This window comes from Zea mays, chromosome 2 (assembly GCF_902167145.1).
Source record: "Zea mays cultivar B73 chromosome 2, Zm-B73-REFERENCE-NAM-5.0, whole genome shotgun sequence".
In the NCBI taxonomy this organism is placed as follows: Eukaryota; Viridiplantae; Streptophyta; class Magnoliopsida; order Poales; family Poaceae; genus Zea; species Zea mays.
Genome location: NC_050097.1, coordinates 111,575,852 through 111,600,623, shown reverse-complemented (window position 1 = coordinate 111,600,623; position 24,772 = coordinate 111,575,852). Strand labels below are relative to the sequence as shown.

Sequence of the window (24,772 nt, the reverse complement as noted above, 5' to 3'; positions counted from 1 at the left end):
AAAGCAGAGTTTGTGTGAACAGCTGACGCGCTGGTGTCCACGGGACTGGCTGCGCTGGGCTACAACTTCATAAATATCGGTACACCACTGGGCTCAACACAACGGATTGTTTGTGGGAGACTATTTTGTTTATCTTATCTTTTTTGTTTGTTGCTTTACTTCTTCAGATGATTGCTGGTCATACGTGAAACGAGGAAAGCAGGTAATGGGATGCTTTGGTTCCATGTTTTCCCAAATTCTCTTTCAATTTGCATTTGCAGACATGCGCTGAAATTGATTAGGTAGCATATAGTTTACTTGATCATTTTTATGCCATAATGGCATGATCAAATAGTCTTAATTGTTGTGCTTGTTGAATGGCTCATTGTATACTTCGTCAGCAAAATGTTCGTGTGATCATTTTTCCTGGTTTTGGTGAAAACCGGACCTCAGTGCATGTATTCTAAATTGGGAAAATATCTAACCTTGTTTGCAATGTCCTTATTTGTATACTGTTTAGTCTCTGATTTTTGTTTTGCAAAACATTTTTTACAACTCTATATAGGGTTCTAAACTTTTCATACAACATGCCCCTGTACTTTTTTGAGTTGCTCTGTTATATTTTATTTTATTTTCAGATTTTTTTATTTTAAAATGGAGCTTATCTGTATGCCTACATGGGGGGTACCCACACTGTTATTTGTCAATATATGTTTTTTGTAGCAAATTGTTTTGTATTCTCCATTCTTTCTATTCTGGCACATTGGGATGGATAGATACCCTAAATCACAAAATTGACTTATTTGATCCAAAAAAGGTATACTAATACTGTAATACTTGCATAATCATCAGCTTATTTATTCAATTATAATGCATCTTTCTTTTTAACATCTAGGATCAATTGCTGCCTGATCCAAAGACTTTCCCTTCAGGCATCAAATACCTTGCAGATTATGTGGATGGAAAAGGTCTGAAACTTGGTATATACTCTGATGCTGGGTAAGTGAACATCTCAATTATAGAATTTCAATTTTCTGCATCTGCGTGCAGTTAACTTAGCATTGACAACAATAACTCAATAATATAAATCTTTTCAGGAAATTTACTTGCCAAGTTCGACCTGGATCACTCGGTCATGAAAATGACGATGTTGCGATCTTTGCTTCATGGGTATGAGCAAGAAGCATCCACTAAACTACCGCTCCATAAACATTTGCAATACAATATTGATTTAAATTGTTTATGTCAACCTACCTATTTGTGACTTCAGGACATGAACTACCTATAAACATGAAGATATTGTACTAATTCATGAATACGGAAACTGTTTCTTTTCAGGGTATTGATTACCTGAAGTATGACAACTGCTACAATTTGGGAATAAAGCCTCAGAAAAGGCAAGACAACTCATATATCTTCCCTTAGTGTTAATCACAGTTTAGAACACACACGACCTTGACATGTGTGCTAAAGTTTGTTTAATGGTGTTATATTTGTAGATATCCTCCTATGCGAGATGCTCTTAATTCAACTGGGCACCAAATATTCTACTCTTTGTGTGAATGGTAGGCATCTTTCCTTTAGAGCCGGAATACAATTATATGTCTTGCTTACCTTCAATGCTTGCTGAATCAAGATCTCTGTAATGTGCTACCATGTTATTTTAACTTAGGGGCCAGTATGATCCAGCCTTATGGGCTGGAAAAGTGGGCAATAGTTGGCGTACAACTGACGACATAACAGATACATGGAAAAGGTAACCCATGTTCTTTTCAGAAGAAAGAAGAGAGAGAACATTAGCTCTGTCGATGTGCTCTCAAACTGACTTATTTATGTATCTGGTGAAAACAAGCATGACAGACATTGCTGATAAGAACAACAAGTGGGCATCATATGCTGGACCTGGTGGTTGGAATGGTAATTATGTTAGTGATGAGTTCAAGCTGTCTGCAATTTGCAGTGCTTTGTGGAGCTATTCAGTATACTGTTACTCTGTTATTGAACCTCTGCTTTTCTGCAGACCCAGATATGCTGGAAGTAGACAATGGTGGCATGACCTTAGCAGAGTATCGCTCACATTTTAGCATATGGGCTCTCATGAAGGTAAGTTTTCAATGAGTTTGGACCGATGTTGTATGATCATATTTTGAGTAAAGAGGGTCAACCAAAGAGTTTTGAAAAATAAAAATTGTAGTTCATTGAAGATGATGATTGGTATGTAAGTATTACAATTATTGATTCTCCACTTACTGATGTTACATTTGGACGCGAGAAAGGAGATGTCCCACTCCTAATGGGTTAACTGCTACCATATATATTGTTATGCTTCAGGCCCCTCTATTAATTGGTTGTGATGTCAGAAACATGACTTCTGAAACAATGGAAATACTGAGCAACAAAGAAGTAATTCAAGTAAACAAAGGTATTATTCTGATTCTTCTTTCGGAGAGAACATGTTATCCTGGTTTAGCATCACAGGCTACAAAAATATGTTTTTACATAGCAACTGACAACCTTCTTATTTTTGTATATAATTTCCCAACATATCTTATATGGCAGAACAACTTAAAAATTCATAATATTCATATAATCACATAAAATGTTGAGTTGCATGTGTTTTATTTTCTGCAGATCCTCTTGGAGTTCAAGGAAGAAAAATTTTAGGACAAGGAAAATATGGATGCCGTGAGGTGATTTTTACTGTCTGTTTTCCCACTTGTTCTAGACAATGTTGTAGCCACATGGTTTTCCTATTGTAAAATATAATTAAGACCACAACGCGTGAGAAAAATTTAGTATTGTAGCCTATGCATGACCTACTTAGATTTAGTAATTCTTTTTATCTGGCGTTTGAGTTACTCGCCATAGTAATAGGGATTCTGCAACTTAATCGTCAAACTGCTTCCAGACTTGATCACATACCACTTTTCAGTTGTAACATGAGTTTAGGTATTTTCGTATTATGTATTCCCTTAATGACATAGGAAACAAAAGCTTGCCTGGCTTCCATTACGTTTACAATATGAGAAGTCAGACAGGCCATCATGGTGCTTTGTTTCCTTGCAGCTGTGATTTTTGCACCCATCAAAACATAAGTTTGAGCATCCAAGATTTTGTTATGAGCGGCTTAAATACGTCGGCCAGAAAATTCAGGTATGTTGTGCCTTCTTATGTACTACCTCTGTTCAGAAAGGATGAAATTCTAGCTCTATTCTTAGTCAATCTTTCTAAATTTTGACTAAGATTTACAGAAGAAGTATCAATATCTAGTTATTTAAAAAAAATTTCCTCGTCTCTTTATGCCTTTGACTGAAAACAACTAAAATACTTGGATATGTTTGGATCGTCTTCTGGGCAGCTAACTAAGGATTATTTTTAATTGTGTTTGGGCAGCTAACTAAGGATTAATGCCAACGGGATCTACCTAGGGGTGGTAATGGATTGTGATCCGTTTATTCACAAAATAGAAGGTCGACTTTTGCCAAATTTTTGGAGAGATATTTTTTGTGAATGTTTGGAGAGATATTTTTTGTGTCGACTTTTGCCAAATTTTCAGCTAATTAAGTATCTATTTGGATTTCCAGTGGTGGCATTGGATTTTTGCGATGTGCAAAAGAAAGTCGTGCAGTGAACTTCTTAAATCTTGTGAATCCAATTGAGAAAATAGAAGGAGCAGCAAAAGCTGGAAGGGAATTCAGATTTTACAATTCTGAGGTTAGTTTAGTTTATTTCATTGTCCTTGCTACTTGTCTATGTGAAAATCCTAGTCCACAATTACCTGGGAAATTGACTATTTTCATATGCATCATGATAGGAGAAACTGAAATCATCAGTGTCAGAACCGCAGAAGATTAACACCTTTTACAATGACCAGGTGCTGAAATCATTAAAGTTCCTATGACATTCACTACCTAATGCCATTTGTAAAAGGTGTTTTATAGTGTCTACTTTATTCCGAAAATGCAATACACATGAGACTTAAGTGCTTAGAATCAAGCAAAACAATACACGGTCTACAATTAAAATCATTGCTCCTAGCGAACTGAGTATAAACAAACATAATAATACCACACTTCATTGGAGAGCGGATCATACCTTGGTCGAGCCCTGCGCGGTTGAGCAATAGCAGATATCGTTCCTATCCGGTGGCGGGGCAAGCTCCTTCTCCTTCGTCCTTCCACAGGGCGGGCGGGGATTGAGCAGGGGAACAAAGGTGCTCAGAGCAGCGAATTGACAGTGGATTGAGGATGGCGGTGTTTTGCGGCTAGCTCAAGGCCGGGGCACGCGGGGTTTTGAGCTTGGGGCGAAGCGTGTGTGGGCGTGCGGGTGTTGGTGGCGGTTGCTGAGAGGTCGCGGCATGCCGTGGGGTTTGCGGGCAGGCTTTTCGCGAGACCGGTTGGCGGCTGGCGGCTGGCAAGCGGGGTGTGGGCGGTCGTTCGGGTGGTGGCAGGATTTGCGGTGGGGGAGTGCTACGCGCGCTTGGCGTGCGGATGGTTGCGGGATTTGCGGCGGGGGAGTGCTTGGCGCGGGCATGCATCGCGGCGGCGGGGGTTTCGCGGCGGGGGAGTGCTTGGCGCGGGCATGCATCGCGGCGGCGGGTGTTTCGCGGCGGGGGGGATGCGGGAGGTGGCGTGATTCGCGGAGGGGGAGTGCTGCGCGCGGACGGCGTGCGTGTGGTAGGCCTGGCGTGCGGGAGAAGCGGCGACAGGTGTGCATCGCGGCAGGAGAAGTGGCGTTAGGCGAGCAAGAGAAGCGGCTGGCATGCGGGAGAAGCGGCGGGCGTACGTGCGTGAGATGCGGCGGGCAACGGAGTACGGCGGTTGCAGGGCGGGGGCAGTCTACAATCGGGCCTTAATAGTTAGTACAGATTAAGCACATAAAACATTAGAAAATCCATAACTTAAAATCTGTACCTCCAAATTTAATGATTCCAGTTCCTGTGATCTTAGTTTAATGTCTAGATTATTACTGTGTATTTTTACATGTTTGGTGTAATGTTAATTTTTGCTATACTATGTATGTGTTGTGTTGATGCGAGTAGACGAGCAAGCTACAGAGGATTCTGAGGTTCAGCTGGTAGAGACTACTGAGCAGGAGCTCGTGGAAGGCAAGTTGTGCCCTTGATCACTTCTTTTACCCATTCATGTTCTTATTAATCATAATGATCTGCATAGGTTAATTTTGATGGGACCCAATAGGTTACCCTAGATTTGACTATCTTTATACCTTGTTTCACCACTGGTTTTACTACTAAATTTTTGGGTAGTACATGCTATTGCTTTATGTGGATTTGGGTATAGAGATATTTATTACTGATGATTACACTTTTTATTATCTGTTTATTATTTACTATTCATGATAAGATCATTATGTTAATGGGAACATGGAGAACCACCCAGGAAAACAGTGCTACCACAAGGGTTTAATGGGACGCCCTTGGCTGATTAACTAGGAAAGCTAGTGGATGACTACCTTACCCAAAAGGGACAAGGGCAGTAGGGGAGTGGTCAGTGTAGGGAGGTCCTTGGGTTGATTTTGCTGCGATGGCGGTCAGGCGAGGGATTCCTGCACTGGAGCTTCCTATAAACTATAGCGGGTTTTCTGAATCTAGTGGAACTTTGTGAAGGCCTCGTAGTGGTACCCTGCCTCGCTTCCTTGGTAGAGGTGTATGGGGTCTGATCAACTCCGTGGCAAATGGGTAACACGACTTGTGGGTAAAGATGTGCAACCTCTGTGACAGAACCTCCCAAGTCATTAGGCCCACCTACAGTTGTCCTTGTCCAATGGACCTCAGACAACTCTGCAGGTGCTCCTGAATCACTTGACAAGTTCGATATCTGCTTTCCTTACCTTTCCCAAGAGCGTTTCACCCGTCACGCAGACATTATAACACATCGGAGATACGAAAATGCAGAAGCAATTACATTAACTTACCTTTATTGAAAAGTAAGATAGAGTTATATAATTATAGACTAGAACATAATATATGAGTGCTGAGTATTATTATTACAAACCATGGGAGGCAAAAACCCCTCCCAATAAGTATTAAACAAAAGTTTTACGGAGGATCCTTTCCTTCCGCAGCTTTAGTCTTGATGCTCTTCCTTCGGTACCACCTTTGAACAGAAGCAACAAAAGTTTGCCGCTTCTTCACCTAAAACAACATGGGATAAAGCCCTGAGTATGGAATTACTCAGCAAGTCTTACCCGACTAAAGAAAAGACTCTCAAGGGTATGCTGGCTAGAGGGAGTCAAGGTAAGGCTTATCAATAATCAATGACTTTGTTTGCAGAAATGCTTACTAAAAGTGGATCCTTAAAAATCCATTTTTTTACTTGTCAGGTTAAGTAAGTTACCTGCGTCTAGAGTTCTTTCTACCCTAGTTCAAGCACTTAGCCTATACTAGCCGTCTTTTCATCATCCCTTTAGTTCACTGGATTTCTACATATAGGGCAGCGACCAAGTCTTCATAACCGCGAAGGTACGGCGATCCGAATCGATTATACTCAGCCGAGGATCTCCAATCATACGACATATGTAGCACTTAACCCTTGCATATGTCAACTCGTCACCTGGGTTCTTAACACCAGATCAGGTTCACGCCAACCGAGAGCACAGATACACCACCGTCCAGCCTCTTGCCACGGAGGGTACACGCTACTCTCGCCATCTCTCCACTCCCATTGTGTGGTATCTTATTCTGGTATTAGTCTGCCCGAGGCAAAGCTTACCCATGACGAGGTATGTGACCAGTTAAAGAGTCCTCGATCATCAAGCCTACATCGACACAGTCCTTAATCGACACAGACGGAGACACTACACCGAGACTCTCTTCTCGTGCAAGTCACCCGCCCGGTCTCAGCTTTATCATTTCAAACCCAAAGTTTGGTACCTGGCAGAGGTACATCTTTTCTTATGTTGAACCCATCATGGCCATGATGGATCCACCATCAAGTTTTGTTTTTGAAAGCATCCCACCCACTTTGTAACATCATCTTTGAGAAAACAAAACATTTTGTTTTTCTAAAGCAAAGCTAAGCATAAGAAAACCTTTTGTAAAATAGGGATTAGGAAATAATCCAAGGAAGGAGATGCAGCAATAGTTTAGCACACAACTCGTATCACCTAATGCATCAAGTAAGTGAGAAAGATTTTAAAAGGAACAAGGGGGTGGCAAATGCACCAGGGCTTGCCTTGTGTTACTGGTGAATCAGGCTCTGTTCCATAGATATCAAAATAAAAACAGTTGCCTGCCTGATGTTCCTCAGGTGGTGATGGTGAAGTCTTCTCTTCTTCGACTTCTACTTCTTCTTCGTTTTCTAAATATAACCATACATAATAATAAATGCCTATGTAATGCTCATGAGAGTGCAAAGATAATAAAAGTTTATTATCTAAAGTCTTGAATACAATTTTCCTTCATGGATCTCCGAGAACTTAGGGTTTCCGGAGTCAATAGTGAAGTTCACAGGGCAGGGGGTAGGGTTTTGGGTTCTAAGTATCAAACATGGCCTAAATCATACCAAACTCTACCCAAGGTTTCTAAATATTATTTAAAGTTTATCCTAAGAATTTAGTGAATTTTGGATTTATTATTTATTTTCTAAAAATCCAAAAGCATGGTCTTAGGCTGTTTTAAATACTCTATAATTTCCTTTTTGGACTAAAAATCAAGTAACTATTTTTATTAAATACTATAGGAAATTAGAGACCTAGTAAAATTGGTTTGGTAATTTTATCATTTTTCTACAATTTTCTAGAATTTCTTTAGCTCTAGTAGAAAAAGAAAAGAAAAAAGTCATGAATAGTGCTGGACCGTATCTAGCCCAGGTCAGCCCAACTACTGGTGAAACTGTGCCCGCGCGCCCGTCTGTGTTGATTTTGCAGAAAGGGGCTTGTCTTATGGAATAACTTGAAGCAGGGTCATGACACTATTTGACTGAGTCACTGACATTTGTAGAAAAGCCCTACATTTCTATTCCTTTACACTCTGAAGCCCTCGACGGTGGACGGCGACGCGCCGAGCTCCGACGAGCTCGTGTACCGGCCAATTCGCTCAACGACTGGCGTCCTACTTTGGCCGAAGCCAAATTCAAGACCTAAGGACCGTTTCCCCAAGATCGATTTCAATAATGGCGCACTAAAACGCCCTGCCCACGATAACCGTATGGGCAACGGAAGAACACGGGCGTTCACAGCAATTTAGGGCGATCTTGTTTAATCAAAGGAGTCGTGAAGCTTGAGGAGGACCTAAGGACACTAGAATAAACGATCAAAGCGCTTGAACTAACCTGGAGCAAGCTGGCCACGGCGAGGGTAAACCGTGCGGTGTTCTTGAGCAGATTGGGGGAAATGCGAAATTGGAGTTCTCTTGTACACGATTGGAGGTAATACTTGGTGGCTTGGTGTGTGATTATCCTACGGACTCGACGATGCTCTCAATTTATAGCATGCTTCAGCGGCGGCTAGTGAATTTAACGGTGATGTGCGGCGGCCGGAGATAGAGACTAAGTCACTAGCGCGGTGATTCGGTGGCCACAACCGTGGCAAGCTCATCGGCAATGAACGGGGGATTACTGTGAGTCACGGCGATGCGATGGATGTGCCAAGGCACGTGGTGCAAGGCCGTGAGGCGGCTGTCATCGGCGATCTCATCCAAATATGCTGTGGCTAACCCGATACGGTGGTCGGAGTAAACTATTGGCCGGAGTATATCCGTGGCGCGATATTTACCGACCCCCCTGGCGTTGGCTAGTTGACCCGGGCATGAATCACGGCGGCAACCACATGAATCCGTGCGCCTCATCGACGGCGAGGGGGAGTGAACCTGGGATCATGTTCAGGTTAATGTACCATTGGAAGCTCTTTCAGTTAGCCTGACAGCCGATGTTTAGGGCAGGTTTTCTCCAAATTTTCCATGGCATCATCATCATCTTTCTGCACCAAAGTTGTAGACCTATAAACCATCTTCATATTTGTTATAACATCCCTAGTCAAATTCTCACTGGATCATGCTTAAATCCAAGCCCCAAGTTCATGCAGTTCCACTGCCAACCTGAATTTCAGACTCTAGCAGTCTGACAGCATGACTTTGGGCACATTTTTCTTCAAACTTTTCATAACAACAATGTTAAATTCTTTAAACAAAGTTGTTCTCCTTTCATAGCTTTACAATCTTGATGTGGTGTCCTAGGGCAAAAACTTCATAATTTGAAAACTATAGGGCTTCAAAGTTGGTCCAAAAACACTAATTTCAGACCTAGCCTATAGAGTTCAAATGTGGCTCTTTTGCAAATAAGTCCAAAATTCAAGGTTAAACTTGCAAATCCACTTATGTGTGAACTATATGACTTAAGACACCTTACTTTTATAGTTTTTGCACTTTAGTCCAAAAGTGCACTAATTTTGCACTTAGCCCCCTAGGGTTTTACTTTAGGGTTTTCCAGGGTTCTATTTAGGGTTTTTAGCACTCTTAGGGTTTGGATCCCGCTTAAGTTCATCCATGGTGACACTTTATGACTATTTCAATTGAATTTTGAAGTTTCCTCTTGTTTAAGCCTTGTTTGCTCTATTAAACCCAATCCAGGGTTGAGTACCCTACTCTAGGGTTTTATTCACAAAATGTCATACACACAACTTGTTTGAACTTTTTGCCTAGTGAATGCATTCTAGGTGTGACAAACACATGATATGCTATGCTTATGATGTTATGCTCAAGTTTTAGTAACAGTAACACCAGGGGTGTTACATCCTCCCCCCCCCCCATAAAAGAATCTCGTCCCGAGATTAAAAATCCTAGGGCAAGTAATGGAAAAGGAAATGCTTCACTCTTTTATTTCCTTATTCTTGGTACAAGGTAGGGGTGGTTTGGGGCTCACTCCTTTATTACAACAATTATATACATGTCACAAATTACATGAGGCAAAAAAGCCTGGGAAATTATTTTCTAAAAAGTCTTGAGTTTCCCATGTAGCCTCATCTTCTGAATGCTGGTTCCACTGTATCTTGTAAAATTTGAGAGTTCTTCTTTGGGTAATTCTGTCCTTTTGATCCAAGACTCGAATAGGGTGCTTCGAATATGTCAAGTCTGGTTCTAGGGCAACATCTGTCACTTCAATGGTTTGATCGGGAACCCGAAGACACTTCTTCAACTGAGACACGTGGAACACATTATGTACAGCAGACAAGGTTTCAGGTAGTTGAAGTCGGTATGCCACTGGTCCCCATTGTTCAAGAACAAGGAAAGGACCAATGTATCGAGGTGCAAGCTTCCCTTTTACCCCGAAACGTGATACACCCTGGGAGACTTCCAGATAGACATAATCTCCCACCAGAAAATTCAAGGGCATTCATCGTTTGTCTGCATAACTTTTCTGTCGAGCTTGGGCTTTCTTCAAGTTATGAATTATTTGTTGAACTTTTTCTTCTGTTTCCTTTACCATATCTGGCCTGAAGAAACTCCTTTCACCTGGTTCAGACCAGTTTAACGGAGTGTGACACCGTCGCCCATATAAAGCTTCAAAGAGAGCCATCTTAATGCTTTCTTGATAGCTATTATTATATGAGAATTCTGCTAATGGTAAACAATCATCCCATTTCTGTGGGAATTCCAGAACACAAGCTCGTAGCATGTCCTCGAGTATTTGATTTATCCTCTCAGTTTGACCACTTGTTTGAGGATGATAGGCCAAACTATGGAGCAATTTAGTACCCAAAGATTTGTGAAGTTCTTCCCAAAATTTGGATACGAATTGAGGTCCACGATCCGACACTATGGTCTTTGGAACACCATGCAAACTGAGAATAGGAGCAATTTATAGTTCTGCATATGTAATTACTGGATATTTTACTTTGACTGGAAGGAAGTGGGCGATCTTTGTGAGTCGGTCAATGATAACCCAAATGGAGTCAAAGCCTTTTGCTATTCTGGGTAATCCCACAACAAAGTCCATGCTAATATCTTCCCATTTCCATGTTGGTATTGGTAGAGATTGTAATGGACCAGCAGTCTTCATATGTATGGCTTTGACATGCCTACAAGTGTCACATTTTGCCACATAGCGTGCAATCTCGATTTTCATCTTTGTCCACCAATAATGTTGTTTTAGATCATGATACATCTTAGTGCTTCTGGGATGAATAGAATAGCGACTAAGATGTGTTTCATCTAATATTTGCTGGCGGATCTCTTCATTCTCTGGCACAACTATGCGGTTGTTGAACCATACAATGCCTTGGTCGTCTTTTCTGAAACATTCGGCTCTTCCGGCCTCTATTTTCTCATGGATGTGCTTCATACCCTCATTATCCTTTTGAGCCTCCATTATTTTTTGTAAAAGGACTGACTCAAGCTTTAATTGATTTAAGGCTCCCTGTTGGATCATTTCAAGGTTTAACTTCTCCATCTCCTTGCATAGTGTATTGTCAAAAGTCTTCACCGTAAAACAGTGACAAGAAGCCTTACGGCTGAGTGCGTCTGCCACTACATTGGCCTTGCCTGGATGATAATGAATTTCCAATTCATAGTCTTTAATAAGCTCGAGCCATCGCCTCTGTCTCATGTTTAATTCTGACTGGGTGAATATGTACTTCAGGCTTTTATGATCTGTATAGATGTGACAGATATTCCCCAGCAGATAATGACGCCAGATTTTTAGGGCATGAACCACTGCATCTAACTCCAGATCATGAGTTGGATAATGTTCCTCATGCCAGCGCAACTGCCTTGAAGCATAAGCTATCACTCGGCCTTCCTGCATTAGAACACAGCCGAGACCACTGCTTGATGCGTCACAATACACATCAAAAGGCTTTTCAATATCAGGTTGAGCCAATACCAGAGCAGTGGTTAATTATACCTTCAATTGTTCAAAGGCTTCATTACACTTTGAAGACCAATTAAATTTAGTATCATTTTTCAATAAACTTGTGATTGGTTTCACAAGCTTAGAAAAATCTGGTATGAAGCAGCGGTAATAGCCAGCTAGTCCCATGAAACTTCGGACTTGATGTATAGTGGTTGGGGGTTTCCACTCCAAAATATCATTGACTTTGCTGGGATCCACCGCAATCCCCTTGGAAGATAATACATGTCCCAGAAATTGGATTTCTTCCAGCCAGAACGCGCACTTACTGAACTTAGCGTATAATTGGTGCTCCCTTAAGCGCGTCAACACGATCCGTAAATGCCGAGCATGCTCCTCTTCATTCTTGGAATATATCAAGATATCATTAATGAATACCACCACAAACTTATCCAGCTTGGGCATGAATACCGAGTTCATAAGATAGGTGAAGTGGGCAGGAGCATTTGTTAGTTCGAAAGACATAACCAAGTATTCAAATAAACCATACCGCGTAGTGAATGCGGTCTTCGGTATATCTTCGGGCTGGATACGGATCTGATGATAGCTCGATCTGAGGTCAATCTTGGAGAATACCCTCGCTCCAGTCAGTTGATCAAATAGAATGTCAATCCATGGAAGAGGGTACTTATTTTTTATAGTAACCTCATTAAGGGGTCTATAATCCACGCACATCCGTAGTGTTTGATCTTTCTTCTTGACAAAGATGGCTGGACATCCCCATGGCGATGAGCTTGGCCGGATGAATCCCTTCTCCAGTAGATCTTGTAATTGGGTCTTGAGCTCTGCCAGTTCATTTGGAAGCATTCGGTACGACCTTCTAGAAATAGGAGCCGTACCGGGCTTCAACTCAATCACAAATTCTACATCTCTTTCTGGAGGTAATCCGAGCAAATCTTCTGGAAAAACATCTGGGAACTCACATACTACCGGAATATCTTGGATCTCCGGTATGATAGCTTCATATACTCTGCCAAATGGTTTAGCTGGAATGGCTATGGGGATGGTCAAGAGAACCTCTTCTTGGCCATAACTCAATTTGATAGTACTCAATTCAATATTGAGAATAGCTTTATGTTGGGCCAACCAATTCATGCCCAGAATTACATCTATGTCTTGGCCTTTCAGAACAATCATATTAGTAGGAAAGTCCCGTTTAGCCAATGTTACGGGCACTTGGAAAGCCACTTCTTTAGTAAATATTTGTCCCCCAGGCGAATGAATTTTAAACCCTTCCCTTGATTCATGGTATGGAATGTAATGTTGCTCCACAAATTTCATGCTTATGAACGAAGCACCAGAATCAAAAAGAATAATTGCAGGGTGATTGGCCACTAGAAACATACCCATCATTAACCGGTTCGCCGTCCTGTGTTGTGGCCACTTGAGTATAATAAATCCGCCCCGTTTTCTTTGTATTCTTTCCCACGATATTGCTTGCCGCATTTCCCTTTCCTTGAGCGGAATTCCCAGAACTCTGCTGATTACTTGATCGATTCTGCTTCTGATATGGACAGTCCTTGATAAAGTGTCCGGAATTTCCACAGTTGAAACAGCCAGTTGAAGAGCTGGGAAGGGCAGGGAAACGAGTGCCAGGGGCACCCGGCTGATTTGTTGGAGTGGGGGCAGTAGCGGGGCGAACGAAGACCGGTTGCTTGAAAGGGTAGGAGGGTGGACGCGGTGAAGAGCGATTCGGATTAAAAGGTCGGATTACCAACCTTTGTCTTTTCTCAGACCCCTGATTGGGCCTGTCGCCTCCATAACCCTTAGATTTTCCGGAGCCTGTATATTTAGCCTCGACTGCCAATGCAGTACTGATAGCCCTTCCATAGGAAAGATCAATGCAGGTGGCCATCTTCCTTTGCATTCGATCATTAAGACCTCTCATGAAACAATTCCTCTTCTTTAAATCCGTGTTGACTTGATCGATAGCATATTGGGATAAGTGGTTAAATTTATTGAGATGCTGAGTGACAGTATCCCCACCTTGTTTCAGCTTCATAAACTCCTCCTGCTTCATGTGGAGCACCCCTTTAGGTATATAGTGCTCGCGGAAAGCCAACTTGAACTCATCCCAAGTTATTTGATGACCAGCCGGTTGAACGGCTACAAAATTTCCCCACCAGGTGCTGGCAGGCCATGTAATTGTTGTGCTGCGAATAGGGGCTTTTGAATCTCCGTACATCGGAGAAGTCTGAACTTCTGCTTGATAACATAGATCCATTCATCCGCTTCTAGAGGATCTTCTACCTTGACAAACAATGGAGGGTGTGTCTCTGAGAAATCCAAGTATGATGTTTCGTGGGGTCCTTGCGGATACGCCCGCCCGCCTTGTTGCTGCATTTGTTGCCCTGCCATTTCCCACAGAAAGCGGGTGTTGTCGGCCGTAGCGTTAACCAAGGCAGCGATAGCCTCGGCTAACGTTGGTGGTACTGGGGGTGGTTTCGGGGTTGCTTCCCTCCCACTGGAGGTCCCTGCTCCATCCTGTGAACGAGTCTTGGAGGGCATCTGAGGCAACAAACATTTGGAAGAATATAATATGCCAAAGAAAACCATCCATTTTACATTAAAAAGGGTAATGTTACAGACTCGAATTTTACAACAGGATTACATTACCTATTATACATTACTACTACTTCTACACTATACTACTCTTGCTTCTTGTCACTTTTGGTAGCCTCGCTGTCGGGCGTAGGAGACCATTCATCTACCAATTTCATAGATGGAGGGGGCCTGAACAAGTCTAGTTCACCACCAAAGGCTTCTCCCGCTATCCCAGAAGGTCCGACTTCTATCCCGACAGGATCCGCAGGTACATTGGGTGCAGTTGGGAATACAATACATGAACTTCTTCATGTAAAGTGTTACAATAAACCTGCAAGTTATCCACGGCTGAGCTAAGCTCCTCCACGCGGGCTCGAGCTTTTGCCTCCTTAGCCCAAGCAAGCGAACGAGAGTTAACCGCCCAATTGAGTGCTAGATCTCGTTCCGCGAGCTGATCTTGCAGGTGGCGGATGTCTGTTCTTAATTCATTTATTCTTTCACCATCCGCGACCCATATGTCGTTCCTGCGACGGAGTTCTGTTCGAAGCTGATCCACTTGGGCTTCCAGATCCCCAATTAAATCGTTGCTACCACTACTGCTATCTTCATGTCGTGGGGCAAGTTGATGACAGGGTACGCTAATCGGCCCGGTAGACTTGCGCGCAGTCTTTCTTGTGTGCGGCGACATTTCTTAAGGGGGAAAATTTTATTAGCATAGTTTTTAGCATGATGCATGTGTAATTACAGAATCAACCTTAGTTGATTCACACCTTTTATACATTGCACTCTATATCTGGTCTTTCAAATAAGTTCTTCAGAAGAAAGCTAGATAAGGAAGAAAGAAATTTTCTAGATAAGTCTTGAAAATTCTTTTTGAAGATGCCTCATATTATCTGCAGAGATGGGCTTCGCTCCGATACCAGCTATGACAGAACCTCCCAAGTCATTAGGCCCACCTACAGTTGTCCTTGTCCAACGAACCTCAGACAACCCTGCAGGTGCCCCTGAATCAGTTGACAAGTTCGATATCTGCTTTCCTTACCTTTCCCAAGAGCGTTTCACCCGTCACGCAGACATTATAACACATCGGAGATACGAAAATGCGAAAGCAATTACATTAACTTACCTTTATTGAAAAGTAAGACATAGTTATATAATTACAGACCAGAACATAATATATGAGTGCTGAGTATTATTATTACAAACCATGGGAGGCAAAAACCCCTCCTGATAAGTATTAAACAAAAGTTTTACGGAGGATCCTTTCCTCCCGCAGCTTTAGTCTTGATGCTCTTCCTTTGGTACCACCTTTGAATAGAAGCAACAAAAGTTTGATGCTTCTTCACCTAAAACAACATGGGATAAAGCCCTGAGTATGGAATTACTCAACAAGTCTTACCCGACTAAAGAAAAGACTCTCAAGGGTATGCTGGCTAGAGGGAGTCAAGGTAAGGCTTATCAATAATCAATGACTCTGTTTGTTGAAATGCTTACTAAAAGTGGATCCTTAAAAATCCATTTTTTTTACTTGTCAGGTTAAGTAAGTAACCTGCGTCTAGAGTTCTTTCTACCCAAGTTCAAGAACTTGGCCTATACTAGCCGTCTTTTCATCATTCCTTTAGTTCACTGGATTTCTTCGTATAGGGCAGTGAACAAGTCTTCATAACCACGAAGGTACGGCGATCCGAATCGATTATACTCAGTTGAGGATCTCCAATCACACGACATATGTAGCACTTAACCCTTGCATATGTCAACTCGCCACCGGGGTTCTTAAGACCAGATCTGGTTCACGCCAACCGAGAGCACAGATACACCACCGTCCAGCCTCTTGCCACGGAGGGTACATGCTACTCTCACCATCTCTCCACTCCCATTGTGTGGTATCTTATTCTGGTATTAGTCTGCCCGAGGCAAAGCTTACCCATGACGAGGCATGTGACCAGTTAAAGAGTCCTCGATCATCAAGCCTACATCGACACGGTCCTTAATCGACACAGACGAAGACACTACACTGAGACTCTCTTCTCGTGCAAGTCACCCGCCCGGTCTCAGCTTTATCATTTCAAACCCAAAGTTTGGTACATGGCAGAGGTACATCTTTTCTGATGTTGAACCCATCATGGCCATGATGGATCCACCATCAAGTTTTGTTTTTGAAAGCATCCCACCCACTTTGCAACATCATCTTTGAGAAAACAAAACATTTTGTTTTTCTAAAACAAAGCTAAGCATAATAAAACCTTTTGTAAAACAGGGATTAGGAAATAATCCAAGGAAGGAGATGCAGCAATAGTTTAGCACACAACTCCTATCACCTAATGCATCAAGTAAATGAGAAAGATTTTAAAAGGAACAAGGGGGTGGCAAATGCACCGGGGCTTGCCTTGTGTTACTGGTGAATCAGGCTCTGTTCCGCAGATATCAAAATAAAAACAGTTGCCTGCCTGATGTTCCTCAGGTGGTGGTGGTGAAGTCTTCTCTTCCTCGACTTCTACTTCTTCTTCGTTTTCTAAATATAACCATACATAATAATAAATGCCTATGTAATGCTCATGAGAGTGCAAAGATAATAAAAGTTTATTATCTAAAGTCTTGAATACAATTTTCCTTCACGGATCTCCAAGAACTTAGGGTTTCCGGAGTCAATAGTGAAGTTCACAGGGCAAGGGGTAGGGTTTTGGGTTCTAAGTATCAAACATGGCCCAAATCATAACAAACTCTACCCAAGGTTTCTAAATATTATTTAAAGTTTATCCTAAGAATTTAGTGAAGTTTGGATTTATTATTTATTTTCTAAAAATCCAGAAGCATGGTCTTAGGCTGTTTTAAATACTCTATAATTTCCTTTTTGGACTAAAAATCAAGTAACTATTTTTATTAAATATTATAGGAAATTAGAGACCTAGCAAAATTGGTTTGGTAATTTTATCATTTTTCTACAATTTTCTAGAATTTATTTAGCTCTGGTAGAAAAAGAAAAGGAAAAAGTCATGAATAGTGCTGGACCGTATCTAGCCCAGGTCAGCCCAACTACTGGTGAAACTGTGCCCGCGCGCGCCCGCATGTGTTGATTTTGCAGAAAGGGGCTTGTCTTATGGAATAACTTGAAGCGGAGTCGTGGCACTATTTGACTGAGTCACTGACATTTGTAGAAAAGCCCCTACGTTTCTATTCCTTTACACTCCGAAGCCCTCGACAGTGGGCGGCGATGCGCAGAGCTCCGACGAGCTCGTGTACCGGCCAATTCGCTCAACGACTGGCATCCTACTTTGGCCGAAGCCAAATTCAAGACCTAAGGACCGTTTCCCCTAAATCGATTTCAATAATGGCGCACTAAAACGCCCTGCCTACGGTAACCGTATGTCCAACGGAAGAACACGGGCGTTCACGACAATCCAAGGTGATCTAGTTTAATCAAAGGAGTCGTGAAGCTTGAGGAGGACCTAAGGATGCTAGAACAAACAATCAAAGTGCTTGAACTAACCTGGAGCAAGCTGGCCACGACGAGGGTAAACCGTGCGGTGTTCTTGAGCAGATTCGAGGAAATGCGAAATTGGAGTTCTCGGGTACACGATTGGAGGTAATACGTGGTGGCTTGGTGTGTGATTATCCTACGGACCCAACGATGCGCTCAATTTATAGCATTCTTGAGCGGCGGCTAGTGAATTTAACGGTGACGCATGGCGGCCGGAGATAGAGACTGAGTCGCTGGCGCGGTGATTCGTGGCCACAACCGTGGCAAGCTCACCGGCGATGAACGGGGGATTACTGTGAGTCACGGCGATGCGATGGATGTGCCAAGGCACGTGGTGCAAGGCCGTGAGGCGGCTGTCACCGGTGAGCTCATCCGAATCCGCCGTGGCTAACCCGGTATGGTGGTCGGAGTAAACTATTGGCCGGAGTATATCCGTGGCGCGATATTTACCGACCCCCCCCCGGCGTTGGCTAGCTGACCCGGGCGCGAATCACGGCGGCAACCGCACGAATCCGTGCGCGGCTCGTCGGCGGCGAGGGGGAGTGAACCTAGGATCATGTTCAGGTTACTGTACCATTGGAAGCTCTTTCAGTTAGCCTGACAGCCGATGTTTAGGGCAGGTTTTCTCCAAATTTTCCATGGCATCATCATCATCTTTCTGCAGCAAAGTTGTAGACCTATAAACCATCTTCATCTTTGTTATAACATCCCTAGTCAAATTCTCACTGGATCATGCTTAAATTCGAGCCCCAAGTTCATGCAGTTTCACTGCCAACCTAAATTTCAGACTCTATCAGTCTAACAGCATGACTTTGGGCACATTTTTCTTCAAACTTTTCATAACAACAATGTTAAATCCTTTAAACAAAGTTGTTCTCCTTTCATAGCTTTACAATATTGATGTGGTGGCCTAGGGCATAAACTTCATAATTTGAAAACTATAGGGCTTCAAAGTTGGTCCAAAAACACTAATTTCAGACCTAGCCTATAGAGTTCAAATGTGGCTCTTTTGCAAATAAGTCCAAAATTCAAGGTTTAACTTGCAAATCCACTTATGTGTGAACTATATGACTTAAGACACCTTACTTTTATAGTTTTTGCAATTTAGTCCAAAAGTGCACTAATTTTGCACTTAGCCCCCTAGGGTTTTACTTTAGGGTTTTCCACGGTTCTATTTAGGGTTTTTAGCACTCTTAGGGTTTGGATCCCACTTAAGTTCATCCATGGTGACACTTTATGACTATTTCAATTGAATTTTTAAGTTTTCTCTTGTTTAAGCCTTGTTTGCTCTATTAAACCCAATCCAGGGTTGAGTACCCTACTCTAGGGTTTTATTCACAAAATGTCATATCAACACAACTTGTTTGAACTTTTTGCCTAGTGAATGCATTCTAAGTGTGACAAACACATGATATGCTATGCTTATGATGTTATGCTCAAGTTTTAGTAACAGTAACACCAGGAGTGTTACAACCTCCTCAGAGTGTAAAACTGGTATACTAGTCGTGCTCACGGTCATGAGCGGCTCGGACACTCACATTATTAATTTATGGAACTTAAACTCAATTTGTCATATCATTACATTTGGGATTATTTTATTATTACTTTTATTTATTATTTCTAAGGTTTGGTATTTACTTACACTAAGTAACTGCTAATAAAATTTTGACCAACTTATAAAAGCAATGCTCATCTTCAACCTTTATTTCATTGATCAGCCTTACACTTCATGAACTCTCACCTTTGGTGAGTTCATGCACATTATTCCCCACAACTTGTTGAGCGATGAACATGTGTGAGCTCACTCTTGCTGTCTCACACCCCCCCACTAGAGAAGAACAGGTGGTCGAAGAGGAGCCGCCTAATACCGAGGCTTTCGACTTGATCTAGGTGGCGTCTACCAGTCAGCTTTTTGGCGCCAAGGATAAATTCTAGTTCCTGCGATATTCATAATTTATTTTTGTAAGGACTTCCGCTATATAATAAGTACTCTAATTTTATTGTGACATTTACCTCTATACACTCTATTATTATATATGTTGTCTTCGTTGGCGCATGTATGAGATGCACCCGGCTTTGTTCCTTAAAGCCCGGGTGTTACAAGCAGGGGAGACGCAGGGTGAGCACGGGGGCATGGGAACCAACACCATGGTCTTGGCGGCTTTTATAGGGAGAGGTAGAGAAGAGGGGCGCCGGGGAGAGAAAGAAACGGCTGGCCATGGCGCCATTGATGGCCATTACGGCGGTGGTTACTGCAGAGCGGAAATGGGGAGGGGAAGAGAAACAGGCATCCGTTCGGTGCTTCCATAACGCAGGGAGGCGGAATGATGAAGGAAACGGCTGGGCGCGAACGCCCAGGCACTAGGGCGACTTGGCCACCCGGCGGCGGCGCGGCTGCGACGCGCCAGCGCGCGTCCGCGTGACGGAGAAGAAAAGGCCATGGGTGGGTCTGCGTGTCATAGAGAGAGGGAGGGAAAATGGGGGGTGGCGGGATGGGCCTTGGCTGGGCCTCTTTGGCCAGCCGAGTGGGTAGGGTTAGGTCTTTTTTTCTTTTTCTTTTTTTTCTTTCTCTTTCTTTTTTCACTAAATATAAATAAATATACTTTATAATATTTCTAAAAAAATCTAATAAATCGAATAATAGTTTTTAGCACTAAATATTTATAATACATGTGTAAGTTAATTGTATTTTGAAATAATGAAATACTACTAAAACAATCCTCAATAATTAATTCAATAAAAAATCATCCTCTGAAAAATGAGTGAAATCAAGTACTCGATTCAAATCTTAATTTAATCTCTATAAAGTTAACCACTAGTAATGAGTTATTTTAGTTGATGGATTTGAGGTGTTACAAACCTACCCCCTTAAATAGAATCTCGTCCTCGAGATTAAGGAACTTCTGAGAATAACTAGGGGAATTATGCTCTGAGTTCATCTTCTCTTTCCCAAGTGGCCTCATCTTCCGAATGATGACTCCACTGAACTTTGCAAATGTTGATAATTTTACTCCGAGTAATCCTACGAGATGTTTCCAGAATTCTGATAGGGTACTCCGAATAAGTCAAGTCCTCATTAACATTCAGTTCTTCCATAGGTAATTGTTCCTCCGGTACTCTTAAGCATTTCTTGAGTTGTGACACGTGAAATACGTCATGCATGTCTGATAAACTGTCGGGTAGCTCCAATTGATATGCTACTTCCTTTTCTTTCCAAAATTTTGAATGGGCCAATGTAGTGAGGAGATAATTTTCCCATAACCTTAAATCATTTCATTCCTCTCATTGGTAAAACCTTAAGGTATACAAAGTCTTCTACTTCAAAAATCAACTCTCTCCTTCTATTGTTAGCATAGCTTTTCTGTCTCGACTGTGTTGTTTTCAAATTCTCTCTGATAATCTATACTTGCTTTTCTGCTTCTTGGAGAACTTCTGGACCAAATACTTGACTTTCTCCAGCTTGATTCCAATAAAGCGGTGTTCTACATTTTCGTCCATAAAGTGCTTCAAACGGTGCCATTTTTAGACTTGCTTGATAACTATTGTTATACGAGAATTCTGCATAAGGCAAACTCTCATCCCAACTTCTACCATGCTTTAGGGTGCAAGCTCTTAACATATCTTCCAACACTTGGTTTGTTCTTTCCGTTTGCCCATCCGTTTGCGGATGATAGGCTGAACTGAAGTTTAGTTTGGTGTCCATGGACTCATGTAGTCTTTCCCAAAAGCGCGAGGTAAATTGAGTTCCTCGGTCCGATACGATCTTCTTCGGTACTCCATGTAGACAAACAATCCTTGACATGTATAACTCTGCTAACTAGGCTCCCGAGTAAGTTGTCTTCATAGGTATAAAGTGTGCAACTTTAGTCAACCTGTCCACTATGACCCATATTGAATCATAGCCATCTCGAGTACGGGGTAATCCAACTACAAAATCCATACTGATTTCTTCCCATTTCCATTCTGGTACCTTGAGAGGTTGTAGTAATCCTACTGGTCTTTGGTATTCGGCTTTAACTCGTTGACATATGTCACATAGTGCAACATGAGTAGCCACATCTCTTTTCAAACCGTACCACCAATACTTTTCCTTTAGATCCTGGTACATCTTTGTACTTCCAGGGTGAATAGAATAAGCTGAATCGTGAGCTTCTCTTAAAATAAGTTGGTGTAGGTGCTCGATTTCTGGCACACATAATCTCTTTTTAAACCAAACAGTGCCTTGTTCATCTTCTGTGAATTCTTGGGCTTTACCCAAACCAATCAGAGTTTTAATTTCCTTAATTTTCTCATCAGATTCCTGTCCTTTACGAATCTCTTGTTCCAAAGTAGAATCACCTTCCATAACTATTGCTTCCATATTATTAAGCATACCAAGGTTGAGTTGTTCCATTTCCCAACATAATTCTTGTGGCATCAAATAGGTAGTAATATTGTTTACTTGACCTTTATGACTCAAAGCATCTGCTACAACATTTGCTTTTCCTAGATGGTATTGAATATCCAAATCATAATCTTTTATTAACTCAAGCCATCTTCTCTGTCTTAGGTTGAGTTCTTTCTGAGTGAATATGTATTTCAAGCTTTTGTGATCCGTGAAGATTTTGCACTTGTTTCCAATCATATAGTGTCTCTAAATCTTCAAAGCATGCACTACGGCAGCTAGTTCCAAGTCATGTGTAGGATAATTCTTCTCATGCTTTCTCAACTGCCTTGAGGCACAAGCTATTACTTTTCCTTCTTGCATTAGTACACATCCAAGACCTAGGTGTGATGCATCGCAATACACATCAAATCCTTTGTGAATGTCTGGCATTACCAATATTGGTGCAGTAGTTAACCTTTTCTTGAGTTCCTCAAAATATTTCTGCCATGCTTCATCCCACTTAAACTCTTTACCTATCTCCAGTAGTGAGGTAAGAGGTTTCACTAACTTGGAAAAACCTTGAATAAATATTTTGTAGTATCCTGCCAATCCAAGAAAACTTCTGATCTTGGACGCATCCTTTGGTTGCTTCCAATTTAGTATTTCACTTACCTTTCCTGGATCTACTTTAATTCCACCATCAGTAACAATATGTCCTAGGAAAGCAACTTCCTTCAGCCAAAAATCACACTTCGACAACTTTGCGTACAATTGGTTGTCACGAAGCTTCTGTAGGACTAGTCTTAGATGATCTTCATGTGTTTCTTCATTCGGAGAGTATACAAGTATGTCGTCAATGAATATGACCACAAACTGATCTAGATATTCCATGAATACTTTATTCATCAAGTTCATAAAGTATGCTGGTGCATTAGTCAGTCCAAACGACATGACCAAAAACTCATATAATCCATATCTTGTGGTGAAGGCTGTCTTGGGTACATCTTCTGCTCGAATCTTTAGCTGATGACATCCTGACCTTAGATCTATTTTCGAGAATATCATAGCTCCTTTCATCTGATCAAATAAATCTTCAATCCGAGGTAATGGGTGTTTATTCTTAATTGTTACTTCATTCAAACTTCTATAATCAACACAGATTCTTCTCGAACCATCTTTCTTTCTCACAAATAGAACTGGGGCTCCCCAAGGGGATGAACTTGGGCGAATGAAACCTTTTTCTAGTAATTCTTCTATTTGCTTCTTCAGTTCAACTAAATCTTTGACATCCATTCTATAAGGTCTTTTTGAGATAGGTGCAGTTCCGGATAATAATTCAATAGAAAACTCTATATCACGATCAGGTGGCATACCTGGTAATTCCTCCGGGAATACGTCTAGGTATTCACACACTACCTTGATATTTCCCAGGGGCTTTTCTTCTAGGTGATTTACCATTGTTTCTGCTTCTGCATGTATTGACATGTCTGTGCTAACTTGGATTCTTTCACCTTGTGAACTTGTTAACATAATTGTTCCTTTGGCACATTGTATCACTCCATCACAACTTTTCAACCAGTCACATCCAAGAATCACATCAATTCCGTTGGATCCTAAGACCACTAGGTTGACTAGAAAATCTATTCCTTGGATCTTGAGATTAACCTGGAGGCATGCGTGTGTGGCCTTTATATCACCTCCCGGTGAACTAATATGTAACATCTTCTTAAGAGGGTACTTTGGTATGTTATGTTTTTCCACGAATGACTCAGTTATAAATGAATGAGATGCTCTAGAGTCAAATAAAACTGAATGACATACCATACACCACGTCGGCATCCTCAGAAATTGATTTTGCTGTCACGTGATTAACATTTCCCATATTCTGGTTCTACGGAGTTTTGTTCTGTGCAGATCCACGAGCAGGTGTGTTCTAGTCAGTCCTCTGGTTACTGTTCTTCTGGGGTGTCTGTTGGTTACGCCTTGGGCAGTTGTTAGCATAGTGGCCAAGTTCGCCACACTTGAAACAGCCATTGGGTTGGAGTGGTGTGTTGTTGTTGTTTTTGGCCTGTGTGTTTACGACGCTTCCTTGACGAGTCTGCGAATTACCACCAGACCTTTGGTTGGTCTGAGAGTTCTTCCTCTGCTGGTTTTGATGTTGATTGCTTCTCTGACCTTGTTGTCCAGAGCGTTGCATTTGATAGTTGTTTTCACCCTGATTCCCAGAGCGAAACTAAGAACCCTGAGAGTTGTTCTGGCGAGTATTCCTGCTAGACTGACCTTGAAATTTCCTCTTATGATTAGACAATTCTTTTCTTTTGCTTTCAAGGCCAATTGACTTCTTCAGCAGAGTCTGGAAGTTAGGGAATGTTTGACTCTACAACTGATAGTTTAGTGGTCCAATCAAACCTTCCAGGAAATGTTCTTGGCGTTTCTCATCAGTGTCCACTTCTTTCGGTGCGTAGCGAGAAAGTTGGGTGAAACGATCACGGTACTCACTAACGGACATACCTCCTTGAGTGAGGGATAAGAACTCCTTCT

At 41.9% G+C, this 24,772-nt stretch overlaps 1 protein-coding gene across 1 annotated transcript; it reads left to right on the top strand.

Moving 5' to 3' along the window:
- Positions 1–18: 18 nt before the first annotated feature.
- Positions 19–24,505, top strand: LOC103648849 (alpha-galactosidase 3; the record flags this gene model as incomplete). The annotated part of the gene is made up of 13 exons (XM_020548953.1): positions 19–79; positions 168–202; positions 875–978; positions 1,077–1,149; positions 1,318–1,376; positions 1,479–1,544; positions 1,652–1,735; positions 1,832–1,896; positions 2,000–2,082; positions 2,311–2,401; positions 2,611–2,669; positions 24,146–24,157; positions 24,419–24,505. Coding segments are annotated over 13 exons (879 nt in total), but the record flags the coding sequence as incomplete, so codon positions are not given.
- Between the last annotated feature and the right edge of the window lie 267 nt (positions 24,506–24,772).